This window comes from Phoenix dactylifera, chromosome 11, assembly GCF_051530095.1.
Source record: "Phoenix dactylifera cultivar Ajwa chromosome 11, Ajwa_hap1_PhDact_Kaust_v1.1, whole genome shotgun sequence".
Classification (NCBI taxonomy): Eukaryota; Viridiplantae; Streptophyta; class Magnoliopsida; order Arecales; family Arecaceae; genus Phoenix; species Phoenix dactylifera.
In genome coordinates this window covers 15,977,253-15,990,981 of record NC_143200.1, presented here as the reverse complement: position 1 = coordinate 15,990,981, position 13,729 = coordinate 15,977,253, and the positions used below count along the sequence as shown (strand labels likewise).

General features: G+C 36.7%; 2 protein-coding genes across 2 annotated transcripts; both read left to right on the top strand.

Annotated features, from left to right (window-relative positions):
* The first annotated feature begins 6,347 nt into the window (after nucleotides 1–6,347).
* On the top strand, nucleotides 6,348–11,627 carry LOC103719675 (large ribosomal subunit protein uL18-like). Its single transcript, XM_008809026.5, has 9 exons — nucleotides 6,348–6,595; nucleotides 7,806–7,875; nucleotides 7,953–8,044; nucleotides 8,143–8,269; nucleotides 8,360–8,439; nucleotides 8,536–8,652; nucleotides 10,197–10,331; nucleotides 10,951–11,120; nucleotides 11,277–11,627. The coding sequence occupies exons 1-9, from the start codon at nucleotides 6,593–6,595 to the stop codon at nucleotides 11,389–11,391; spliced, it is 909 nt and encodes a 302-aa protein (XP_008807248.3). The 5' UTR covers nucleotides 6,348–6,592; the 3' UTR covers nucleotides 11,392–11,627.
* Nucleotides 11,628–11,823: 196 nt separating this feature from the next.
* LOC103719676 (uncharacterized) lies at nucleotides 11,824–13,129 on the top strand. Its single transcript, XM_008809027.5, has 2 exons — nucleotides 11,824–12,605; nucleotides 12,699–13,129. Exons 1-2 carry the CDS (start codon nucleotides 12,478–12,480, stop codon nucleotides 12,916–12,918), a joined length of 348 nt encoding a protein of 115 aa, XP_008807249.1. The 5' UTR covers nucleotides 11,824–12,477; the 3' UTR covers nucleotides 12,919–13,129.
* Nucleotides 13,130–13,729: the final 600 nt, after the last annotated feature.

Here is a 13,729-nt window from a genome sequence, read left to right as displayed (position 1 = left end):
CCATTGATGGTCCAGTTCCTATATTTTGTGATAACACTGGAGCCATAGCTCAGGCAAAGGAACCTAAAGCACATCAGCGGACCAAGCATATTCTGCGACGTTATCACCTGGTTCGAGAGATTATAGAACGAGGTGATATTGATCTTCAGAAGATTGACACAAAAGAAAATCTGGCTGACCCATTTACCAAAGTCCTCGGCATCAAAGAGTTCAACGAACACAAGTCGAAGATGGGTATTAGATACTGTGCCGATTGGCTTTAGGCTAAGTGGGAGTTGTTGGGAATTGTATCCTAAATGTCAATCGTCAGCATATTGATGATTGAATATTGTAAATAAATTGACAAATTAATAAAGTATTATTTGGCATTATTCATCATTTCATCTTCAAATGAACTCTTATATGATGAAGTCCTTAGGACTTATGTTATGATAAAGGAGGATTTATCTTTGAGTTCTTAAACTTGTTCGCGACCAAATGATATGTTGTTACTAGGACGACAACATTATCGAGATTAGGTCGTTGTGTGACATATACGTTGGTTGTCCTCTTAACCAAGGAGTGTGGAGACACTGGTATGCCATACAGGTGAAGTGTAGGAGTACATTTCACTGAACGTGACCAATTCCGGAACGCTCTACTGTCGAGAGATGTTCCGAGTGGATATGGGTATAAGTTTGGCCCTCTGACCTGAGACCGCAACCTGTGACTAGCAAGCAACTCACTGTACTTTGGTACCGGACTACCTGAATTTCTAATTCAGTGACGGAAGGTCACTGGGTGCAGTCAAGTACTTGCGTAGTCAGTTGTGAGTCAAGATGGAATTGACCCCTCCTGCAAACAGGAGATAATGTCTTGTGACTAATTTAGCAAAACCTTGGCCAGGGTAATCTCAGTGAGGAGTCACGGGATATCTAAAGTTAATCACATAATGGATGTACTAATTATAGGGTTGACAGTGAGCTCTAAGTCATCCTGGCATTAAGAGTCAAAGGGATTGAATTATACAGTAACCATAGTTCAGGGTTCCAGAATATTTGCTTCGCATATATTCGGCCTATTCGGACGTCGGGTACCATTGCTAGATGGTCACATCGATTAGTGTAGAAAGTCGTTCCTATACTACCGGCTTAGGTTCGAACCTATGAGGTCACACGCATAGAAGATTCCTGATTGATCAAGAAGGCTGATGAATGATTAAGAATCATTCAGGGGTAATTTGGTCAATTCGATTGGCAAATTATCTTATAAAATAATTAAAGTAATTATCGGAGGATTAATTAGTAATTAGATTGCTAATGAACTCAATTGGATTGAGTAATTAGACTAAGGATGAGCCAAATTGAATTAGATTCAATTCTGGGCTCAATCAGGGTTTTTGACCTGATTGGATTAGGTCTGAATCAAGAGGACTTAGGTTGACCAAATTAAATTAGATTAAATTTGTGCTTAATTAGGGATTGACCTAATTGGATTAGGTTCAACCCATGGTAATTGAATCATTCTAATTGTTAGGATTTAATTAAATTAAATGGGTTTGATCTGAAACTATTCGGATCTTGAAATCCACTTGTCACATATCCATGCATGGCGCCATAAATTGATTTTTAATATGATTAAAAATTAATTTAATTTATTTAATGGTGCCATGGGACACTTGGCAACATCAGGGACCTCTTTCATCATTAGATGGGTCGAAATGGAGAGATAAATTCATGAAAAGAATTGGATAAGATCAAATTCTCTCTCTTCATGACATATGCCATCCTTATCTTTATCTCACTTCTAATTAAGGTTGAATTTCGAATTTAATCACCACAAAATCACCACGTGACCCTCTAATCTGATTAGGGGCATGGGAATTTCGAAATTGAAAGAGGAAAGTGGCAACATGATGAATGGTTTAGATTAGATCAAGCTTCATCATGTAATGGCACATGAACTTGAATTTTGAATTCAAAATTCAAAACCCCACAAAATCCTCCACAAATATGGGATGGTTGGCATGAAGTTAGGTAGGAGAGCAACATTAAAAGGACCTCCATCATCTGGTGGTCGAATTCAAGGAAAAAAGAGAGAAAAAGAAGAAGAAAAAAGGGAAAACAAAAGAGAGGAACCCTAGTTCATGCATGGAAAAATTCTGCATTCAATCTAGCTGACTTCTTCCTCCTCTAAGTCCATCGCGCCATTAGTGTTAGGGGTCCCTGATAAGAGTCTTTAGATCAGATCTAAGTCCTCTTCAATCCCTTTAAACCTTTCCTCCAAGTTCTTCCAAGAAGGTGGATCAAAAGTTGATAGTGTTTGGAAGATCAAATTTCAGCCTCAAGAAATTCTGCGCAAGCTAGCACTTCCGCAGGATTGGATCTCTTCAGGAACTTCGCGTGGACTTCTCGTAGAGGCCATTCGTGTGCGTGGCTGCGAAGTCGAGGATCAGATCCACAAGTTTCATCCATCATAAAAGGTATTAATCCTACATTAATCTTTTATTATGGTGTCAAGATCTAGGTCTGATTCCCCGAGGTTTTACCCTCTTTTGGGGCTCCTCACGGAGATATCTCCAGAATCCATTCAATGGATATTCGGAGATTAATCGGAATAGAGTTCTTAAGTTTCAGATCTGATAGTTAATCATGCATGAAAGTTTTAGCATAATTGTTTAAACGATTCCGGCATAATCCTATGTGTTCTTAAGGTGCTGATTTCTAGATTTGATCTTGTAAGCATGCATGAATTAAATTGTTTGATTCGATTTTTCCGCTGCATTTTAAAACTTAAAAAGAACTACGTATGGCTTGATCCCCCTTATGAAGGGGTACGTAGGCAACCCGATCAGGTTCAGCCATGGTTTTAAAAAAAAAAAAAAATCCGCATGCTTAACACCGAAGAACCTAGGATTCACTTTCAGAGGCGTGTAAGGAAGAAGGCTGCAATGGATATGTTTTCGGTGCCCATGTTTGATCCCTTTTAATGGCCTCCGAATTTTCATTCAAAATTTGAAATTTATCCTCAAAAAATCTCCTTTAGTTGGCGCATGCAAAGGAATAGGAACAATCCAAATCAGATCTCAACCAAATCTGATTTAAATTCAAATTTTAAACACATGTGTAAGAGGGGAGGAATTTGAAATCCATGCAGCAGAATTTTCCTTCCTCTTGTCGCATATATTTCCTTTGAAATTCGAATTTAAATGATTCATAGATTCACATGCCAGCTAGGAAAGTTATTTGATGGATGAAATCATTTAATATATTGCTTAATGTTTGAATTCAAATTCAAACAACAAACAATGTCGCCATGTGTCAAGCAATGAGTCCATGCGCCATGCAATAATTTTGGTTTATTTAAAATTCATGAAATCCAATTCCATGTCACCACTAATTGCCACATCATCTGAGCCTAATCCTCTTGGGTTGCACCTAATCAAATTTGGTCAAATCTGGATTAAAAAAAAGCATTTTGGTTGAACCCAATCTAATTAGATCAGACCCTGATTGAGCTCAAATTGAATCCAATTCAATTTTTGGCTCATCCAAACTCAATCAAATTGAATTAATTACTTTGTGTTGAACCTAATCCAATTAGGTCAATCCCCAATTAAGCATAAATTAATTTAAAATTAATTTGATCAGCTTAAGTCCTTTTTGGTTCCGATCTAATCCAATTAGGTCAAAACCCTGATTGAGCCCAAAGTTGAATCCAATTCAATTTGGCTCATCCTTAGCACAATTACTCAATCAAATTGAGTTTATTAATAATTTAATTACTAATTAATCCTTCAATAATTACTTTAATTATTTTATAAGATAATTTGTCAATCAAATTGACCAAATTACCTCTGAATGATTCTTAATCATTCATCAGCCTTCTTGATCAATCAGGAATTTTCTATGCGTGTGACCTCATAGGTTCGAACCTAGGCCGGTAGTATAGGAACGATTTCCTATACTAATCGATGTAACCATCTAGCAATGGTACCCGACGTCCGGATAGACCGAATATATGCGAAGCAAATATTCTGAAACCCTGGACTATAGTTACTGTATAATTCAATCCCTTTGACTCCTAATGCCAGGATGACTTAGAGCTCACTATCAACCCTATAATTAGTACATCCATTATGTGATTAACTTTAGATATTCCGTGACTCCTCACTGGGATTACCCTGGCCAAGGTTTTGCTAAATTAATCACAAGACATTATTTTCTATTTTCAGAAGGGGTCAATTCCATCTCGACTCACAACTGACTACGCAAGTACTTGACTGCACCCAGTGACCTTCCGTCACTGAATTAGAAATTCAGGTAGTCCGGTACCAAAGTAAAATGAGTTGCTTGCTAGTCAGAGGTTGCGGTTTCAGGTCAGAGGGCCAAACTTATACCCATATCCACTCGGAACATCTCTTGATAGTAGAGCGTTCCGGAATTGGTCATGTTCAGTGAAATGTACTCCTACACTTTACCTGTGTAGCATACCAGTGTCTCCACACTCCTTGGTTAAGAGGACAACCAACGTATATGTCACACAACGACCTAATCTCGATAATACTGTCGTTCTAGTAACAACATATCATTTGGTCGCGAACAAGTTTAAGGACTCAAAGATAAATCCTCCTTTATCATAACATAAGTTCTAAGGATTTCATCATATAAGAGTTCATTTGAAGATGAAATGATGAATAATGCTAAATAACACTTTATTAATTTATCAATTTATTTACAAAATTCAATTATCAATATGCTGACGATTGACATTTAGGATACAAATTCCAACAGACCTTACAATGGTCACAAGTGAAAGGCAGAGTATCGTAAAAATAACAGATATTTTGAGTTGACCCCTACAAAATATGAGTGTGCTCCTAGTGATCATGAGTCGACTCTTGAAAACGACGAGTCGACCCGTCTGCATCTGAAAACAATAATGATTAGTTTTTCTAGAAGTCAGAATGACTATTTTTGTTTCGCAATAGCTCTTTCGACCTGTCTAATGGCTATAAGTGTCTTTCAACCATTCTTTAATGGTATAAATGCATGAGAATGCCAAAAGTACGACAAGAAATAATTGTGAAGAAAATAAATGAGAAAAAATTGGATAGCCAAAGAAAAGAAAAAATGTTCAAAAAAGAGAACATTCAAATGCATTCATTAAAAGCTGAAAGATCACATGCTTCTTTATTGAGAGAGAGTTGGTGAAGAGCTTTCAAGTTCGGTCAAGAGCAACAAACTAATTCAAGGCTCCATTTATTTTTGTGTATTTAAATTTTAGCAATTGTGATTTGTTTACTGCATATTTCTCTTATGTTTTGCCGAGACAAGTTTCAGAGATTGAAACTTGGAAAAATGTTCATCAAAATCTTAAATTAGATTGCATTGAGCCTAGAAAATAGGCTCGGAAGTGGTTTTAGTTGATTGTGAGTAAAAACGAATTAGGTTGATTGTGAGCCTGAGTAAAACAATCGGACTATAATCTTGAAGGGATTATAGTGAAAATTCTCAAGAAAGTGTCATCGAGAGTGGATGTAGGTACAGAATTGGCACCGAACTACTATAAATTTGTTGTATTTGTGGTGCATAACTTGTGTGCTTTGATCTCCTATATATTTACTTTTATTAATTACTCGTTGCAATTCACACACATTCATCAAGTTTTATTCCGCTGAATTTTACTTAAATTTTTTGAAAAGCCCAATTTACCTCCTTTTAGGCTGCATAGCTGGGCAATACTATATAATATCAAAACTATTCCTAATATATTTCATAAAAATATATTTATTAATCATATAAATACATTAGAATAAAATTTTAATATATTCCATAAAAATATTTTACTAGTCTTATGAATTATTAATTCTATAAAGATATATTAATTGATATTATAGAATTATTATTTTTATTTATAATTATAATATATTATTTCTTTAATACTAATATTTATTTTGATTAAAAAAAGATAAATAGAAGTAATATATTAAATAATCTCATTATATAAATATAAAGTATAATAATATATTTCTACTATAGTTCAACAATATCATTGATTAATAATATGACAATAATAAGGATAATAATATATTATAATATATATATATATATATAATTTTGATATAATATATTGGTGATATATTGGCATACTAATTTTTTTGGTTGGACTAAAAAGTATTTTTGTTCTTAAATTTTAGTCCAAAATTACTGTTTTAGAGTGGTTCTGCGAAAGTTGATTTAAAAACTAAAAATAATTTAAGATCAGTGCCACATAAAATAATTATGATGCAATAAAATATGATAGCATTATTATCTCCCTCCACATCATTTATTGATATTGGCGATGACGTCGTATCAAACGCCGTCGTTAAAAAGTGGCCGCAGTCGCTCCCCTGGGACATGCAGAGATGGTGCGCCATTTAGAATGGATCGGGCTTGGCAATGGCAAACGACCAGAACGCGCGTCGGCAACGCGCCAACGATCAGCACCGTCGATCCTATAGCAAGCAGTGCGCCAGGGTTTCGTGCGCCAAATGGAGCGTCGCTCTTAAAACCCTCCCTTCTCCCTTTCTACGCCGCGAAGCCAGCAGAGCGGAAGAAGATCGACCCAGATGGTACGCGATTAACCCCCTCCCCCCAACTCTTCGATCTCCATTGCGATTCCTAGGGTTTCCTGTGACTCTAATCGATCTACATTCCTGAAGTTCACGGTCATTTCTGGCTAGATTGTTTGTTTCTAGAGTTTTGGAACAGAAAATTAGCACGAATCCCATACTAGGTGCTGTCAAAGGTTCTGTTTTTCGGGAAAACATTGTGTTGTTATAACCCATAAACATGCTCTTGCTATTACTTAGTATCTGCATATCAGTTTGTGGCCTTGAAGTTTTGAATCCCAATGAGATGCGTGGTTTCTATGTTTCTTTAGTGTCCACGGGGTTTTAAACGTCTGTAGTAGTTGCGGTAATTGCAGGAGTTGTAAAATAATATGAAGTCATTCCTTTGCTTGTAATTTATACGTAAGTGTGAACTGTAACTTCGTACCCATGCTTATATAATGCAGCATGGGTGTTCTTTATCGTTCTTCTTCTTCTTCTCTTCTTCTTCTTCAAGACATTTTTCCTTGTTATTGGCTGTGAATTAATGGAGCTATGGATTTTAAGCAGTGGACTCAATGCATGAACTTATTCTTAAGCATTGCTGTCTTGCCTGTGGCAAAATTTTTTATGAGTTCTAGAATGGATACTTTTCACTAGCTATGTTAAACAATTCGTGATTCTTTACATGTTTAGTTGTCTATGTTATTTGTATATGCTACTTTTTAATGAGAGGTGTTAAAAGTTGCTAATCGATGCAAATTCAAGGCAATAAGTCTGTTTCTACCTTTCCTGCATCATATATGGACAATATGTTCAATACATGATGCAACTACCTTATATTTTGTTCGCTGTTGATTTGTTGCTATTAAGACTTTGAATTTTGATGGCTTTTTATCTTTATGAGAAGCTTGTAGAAGGGTTCCTGGTGTTCTCTTTTGCAGTTTTCATTTTTATTATCAACCTTTTGTACTATTGACACTTGTTGGTTATGTGTCGGTAGGTATCCTTGCTTCTGTTTATGTGATTATGGTGCTATTGCCAAATTAACATACTATTCTAATGTCCATGTATGTCTGTACAATTATATAATATAATGAAATGATTCTGTTTATATGCTTACAGTACGGTCTGAGTTGCCTTTTTTTTTCAAAAAAAATCTTTTCATTGTGATGGCCCAACATTTTCTTCTTTCTTCATATCCGAGTTAAAAAAATTGTGCATGTATCAGGCCTTCGTCAAAACCCAGAAGACAAAGGCTTACTTTAAGCGTTTTCAAGTGAAGTTCAAGAGAAGGAGAGGTATCATTAGTCTTTTCATCCATATCACGTTGAAATACTTTTGGTCATTAATTGAAATATCTTTTTTGACATAACAGAGGGGAAGACTGATTACCGTGCAAGGATTCGACTGATCAACCAGGATAAAAATAAATATAATACACCCAAATACCGATTTGTTGTTCGATTTGTATCCAGAACCCATTTTTTATAACAGTTTTGCTTGTTCTATCTTATGCTTATCTGCAATCAGTCAACATTTGTGTTCTTAACTAGTTATTGGACTAGACTAACAAGGATATTATCGCACAAGTGATATCTGCCAGTATTGCTGGTGATCTGGTCCTTGCAGCTGCTTGTACCCATGAGCTCCCTCGTTATGGTCTTGAAGTGGGTCTTACTAATTATGCTGCAGGTAATCATGTATTAGTCAACTGGATTGTTTGTGTTCTTTCTTATGTATAGTGGCTGTCATATTGGTCTCGCTGTTTTCATGTGAAATTAGCCTACTGTGCTGGACTTCTCCTGGCACGCCGTGTCCTTAAGATGCTTGAAATGGATGAGGAATATCAGGGGAACATAGAGGTACTTTTTTGGGGGGTTTCCAATCTTTAATAGGCTTGCTTGCTGCTTGAGAACCCCTTTCTGACTCCATAATATCCCCAAATGTTTCTGGTGCAGGCCACTGGATTGGACTTTTCTGTTGAACCTGCTGAGAGTAGGAGGCCTTTTCGAGCTCTGCTGGATGTTGGCCTTGTGAGGACAACAACAGGCAACCGTGTATTTGGTTGTCTCAAGGTTTGCCAACTTTTCTATTTCAACATCATATGCAAATTTCTTTTGTTAATTAATATGCTTCTAATACATTGCATTACTTCTAGGCATGTGTGCTGCATCTGAAAATATTGTGATTGTATGCTTTTGTGTCTGCATGGTATCAATGGTATCTGACACTTAAAAAGAAATGTTTAAAGGATTGCTATGATTAAGAGATAAGTTGTGGGCAATAAGTTTTATGTGGAAGATTTTTAACATATTCTAATGGTGCCATTTTTAACAAAGATAACATGTACCATTTATCTGGACATCATATCCACAGTTGCTGAGCTAATATTTCAGAGTAAAATAGGTAATATAGTGTGTAAAAGTTGAAAGGATTCTGTATACTGAATCTCTTGCAAGATTTTGTGAAGTGCTAAAGTTGAATGGGAATTTTTAGAGACTTGATTAGTGATTGAACTGGCTTTATAACGAGAACAAATCCCATATTTACAGGAATAGGGCAGCAAATCTTTTGAGTCCACACTAAACTTGAAGCAACCTGATATAAAATTCTAAGGTCCTGTCTACATGTCTGAACCTGTTTTTGGGTTCTGGGTTGAATCATGTTGGGCCATGAGTGAGAAGAGTATTTCAGCTATCCTCAAGGCAGTGCTATAGTATTCTTTCTTTATTGTTTATTTATGTAAACCAGAATAGCTAAAAGATATTTTGCATCAAGAATTATATCCTTCACCAACTATACTGTATTTTCATTACTTGTCACTGAACTTCCATGTAGGTTTCAATGAGACTTTGTCAATATTTAATAGAAATTTAGAGGCCCCATATCATGTTCTAGTTGTATCTTCCAATAATGCTGGCTTTAGTAATGTTGGTTTATCACATTAATCTTACTGTTGGTTACATTTCTTCCATCTGTGTTATTTTTGGTACACCTGATTGTTTGGCTCAACTTTTAGGCATTTGACCTAGCCATAAGCTTATAATTTTATGCATGTATCCATTCTTGTTTTTCATTGTGGAGTTGCAATTCACATATTCACTACCAGACATGTGTATTTTCACTTATCCCATTCCTCTATGTTTGTTTGAACTTTATCATCTAAGACTTTTTTTTCTGTTCTTTTGTATTTGCCTTGTTTCTTTTTAAATGTTTTACCTTCCTGTCCTGCTGCGCTCAAGAAGTAGAATGACTTAATTCTGTTTTCTTCCATTTTCTCATGTGTTGGCATTGATATGGAATACCAAAATCACATGTAAGTTGTATGACATTAGTGTTGCTTACAAAGTTTTTATCTTTTACAGTAAGAGAAATTTTCGGACCAAATTTGAGCTTTTATTATAGATATTGCAAACAGAACTTTCCTGCAGTTCATCTGTTATTGCTTTTCCTTTTCTTGTAATATTTCTGAATTCTAATATTCCATGCAGTTTCTTTGATTTGGTTTGACACGGATTGTATATAAAATTGATAGATTAGTCGCTCATGCTTCAGTTGTGACTAAAGGGAAGCAAAATTCTGATCATTTGTCGGACTGACTATTTTGCCTTGATGTCAGGGAGCATTGGATGGTGGTCTTGACATTCCTCACAGTGATAAGCGATTTGCTGGTTTCAAGAAGGACGAGAAGCAACTTGATGAAGAGGTTCACAGGAAGTATATCTTTGGTGGTCATGTTGCTTCTTACATGAGGGTACTTCCTTTCTGGTAGCTTGTCCTGTATTTATCTGCTTCCGTTCAAATGTACTCGTAGTTAAACCCATTTTTATTCTCTTACCAAATCAATTTGGTTTTTTAGAAGGTGACATTTGTGTGATATCTCAATCTGTAGTAATTTTATTCATTTTAATCATTCTTATGTGTCACATTGTTAATTGGTGCACCTATCATTACATTTTGGGGGGGAAAATGCTTGTTACACTTCAGTGTCTCATCTCTTGTAGGATGTGGCATTTCTCTGCTGACAAGGGCCTGGAGGGGCCTTGCTTCCTCAGGCCAGGACCCCATCAGGCACTAGCCATGTTGATTGTGACTCTGGAGTTCATGGAGCATTACTCTTAATGCCAATATGCTTGCCTTTTTTATAAAAGAAACTGGGTTTTAATTTTAAAAAATAAATCTGTTGATTTCTTGCTACCATCATGAACACTTAACCCTTGAATATCCCACCTTTTTTGCTTGACCGGAATGGCGGAATGGTAAGCTTCCTTTTGCATTGGCGTAATCCATATTACCTCTTACTCCATAGATTTGACCTTGTCATTGATTACCACTGACCTGGACCATGTCTGTTTCATTTCTTTTTCGTCCAGACTATGATGGAGGATGAACCAGAAAAGTACCAGGCACATTTCAGTGAATATATTAAGAAGGGAATTGAGCCTGACAACATGGAAGAGATATACAAGAAGGCGCATGCTGCCATTTGTGCAGACCCAACAATGATAAAATCCACAAAGGAAACCCCGAAGGAGCATCAGAGGTATGGCAGCCATATTCTGCCAAATGCAATAAGTTTTCATGTTCTGACATTCGATAGTTTCTATGAATTACCCATGTACTTGAATTCTAGTTTTAAAGATGAGCAGGTGGTACAAATCTGGCTTTGTATTGTTTGTTAACTTGGGTTTTGTGGCAGGTTTAACTTGAAGAAGTTGACTTATGAGGAGAGGAAGGCTAGGCTTATTGAACGATTAAATGCCCTTAATGAATCTGCTGGTGCTGTGGATGATGATGAGGATGATGATGAGTGAAAGTGCAGTTTATCACCCGTTCTTGCCCAAAAGTATCTTCCGGCATGCTACACCCCTGTAGTTTTTTAAACTTGTCATTTTGCTTAGGCAGATTTTTGTTTGCTATTGGAACATCATTTATTTTCTAGATTCAATCCCCAGCAGAACATTTCAAATTTTGACCTAATGCTAATGTTAAATTCGATTCCAACAGATATCGGTAATTTCTATCTGTTTTTTAATGATTCTATTCCTACTATGCTTTGTTCAATTTGAGTAACATGATTTATATTATTGTCTTGGAGAAAGGTTCTTGAAGATTTGCGACGTGGCCCTAATTTCAGGTGGTTATTTCTGAATGGACTGCTCGTGCTGTTTCGCTGCACTGGTCGGTGCTGTTTCAACAGCAGCTAGCCACAAACGGGTTGAGATTTACCTCTTAACCAACCCCAAAAGAAAGTACACAATTGTGCAAATACATGCCCAAATCCTGTGCAAAATCTTCATTATGGTTTGCTTTATTGGTGCATGAGATCTTGTAGTATGTTAGTCTTCTAGCTAATGGGTGCAACAATATGAACATATCTTCAACTCTTAAAATTTGGGTAATTGCCTATTGTCCAGTCCTATGTTGTTGCAGTCTCTAGCCTGTTAGGTGGCTTGCTGACGAATGACTGGGATCATCCAATTTGTTTACCATGGTTCAGGGATCTGTTTATTATTTGCAAACCCACTGTCATATACTGCATCTGATGATGTGTTTGCCTTAATTAAAAATTAAGAACTAGTGTATTTGTCTATGTTCAACGAGAATAAGTTGAAGATGGGCAGATTCTCAACTTGAGCTCTCGTCCTGTTATTTTATTTATGCACATCCATAACACCACATGTTTGTAGTTTATTGGCACATCCCTAACTTTGTTCAAAGTGAGGATAGAAATCACCACAAAGGGCGATCTCTGTGGGAACCTTATCCTAAAGCTAACCAATGGAAACCAGTTCTGTTCCAGAGTGGACCACAACCCTATCCGTTCATTTTTCTATTGTGACTCCAAAAGTGTTAATTTCCTGTTTTCAGTGGAGAGCAAGTCTTAACAGCACCAGTTAATGGCTCCTTCATTGGTGCCACCACCATCAGCTCCATCAGCCATCTCAGCAAGAACACCAAGGTATAATGGGCAATGGAATGCTGCACCCGAATGCGACAAGCCAATTGCTCGGTTCCATCGCAGGAGGTATGCTGCTGGGTTCTGCTTGACTGAATGCGTTTCACTTGAATTCATTGGTTTAAGTTGATTGGTAAACTGTTTTTTCTTCTGTGGATGCAGAGTATTCATATATGGTTTGATTGCCTCTGGGATTGGTTCATTAAGTCCTGATGGCGCAAATGCTGCACAGAGGCGGCCTCCGCCGCCACCTCCGGAGGAGAAGAAAGACCCCAGTGTGAGTGGTCTGCAGGCCAAAGTCCTCGCCAGCAAGAAAAGGAAGGAGGCCATGAAAGAAGAAATGACTAAGCTAAGGGAGAAAGGGAAGCCTGTCGACCGATGATATAGTTAAAGTTGTATTGAAGATTTCTCTCTTTTTGGAGAATATTTATTGAAGATTCTCGGATATCTCCCATTTTCAGTTTGCAGGAGCCCTTACTTTCTCCTCATTTAACTATTCTGTGATGTATAACTCCGTTCACCCGAGAGTTCATTCAAATTTTATTTCGTAACAATGAATGATTTATGTGCATATTCTACATAATTGGTTAGAAGATCTTTTGTATCACCAGGAGAAAATATATAACTTGGGATCCCCAGAAAGACGATCCTGTTTTAACTTGCATTTCCCACCGCACACGAAGAAAACAGGAAATCCAGAGTTACATGTTCAAACTAGAAAGAAAAGGTGGCAACAGTGAATGCGTTACATGATTATTTAATGACCTGAATACATCTCATAAGTAAAATAAACTTCTTTATTATGTTAGGAAGAAAAAATATATATATAACTTCTTTGTTCAGAAGATCTTTTGCATCACAAGGAGAAAATATATAACTTGGGATCCCCCGAAAGACGATCCTGTTTTAACTTGCATTTCCCCCTGCACACGATGAAAACTGGAAATCTAGAGTTACATGTTCAAACTAGAAAGAAAAGGTGGCAACAGTGAATGCATTACATGGATATCTAATGACCGGAATACATCTCATAAGTAAGATAAACTTCTTTATTATGTGAGGAATCCCAGTAAAAAAAAGCTCTCACTTAATGCTAATGCTAGTGTTCCACTAAACGAAGAGGATAAAAAAGAAGCCAGGAGGAGGCAGCAAAACATCCGCTCTCAGTGAAAGTTACTAGCTCTTCAATACTT

Excerpts from the sequence above, each read along its gene's own strand:
- LOC103719676 (XM_008809027.5), top strand. The coding sequence starts at position 12,478 with ATGGCTCCTTCATTGGTGCCACCACCATCAGCTCCATCAGCCATCTCA. Across the intron at positions 12,606-12,698 it reads GCTCGGTTCCATCGCAGGAG|AGTATTCATATATGGTTTGA; the intron begins GTATGCTGCTGG and ends CTGTGGATGCAG.
- LOC103719675 (XM_008809026.5), top strand. Across the intron at positions 8,045-8,142 it reads ACCGATTTGTTGTTCGATTT|ACTAACAAGGATATTATCGC; the intron begins GTATCCAGAACC and ends TTATTGGACTAG. Across the intron at positions 8,270-8,359 it reads TCTTACTAATTATGCTGCAG|CCTACTGTGCTGGACTTCTC; the intron begins GTAATCATGTAT and ends ATGTGAAATTAG.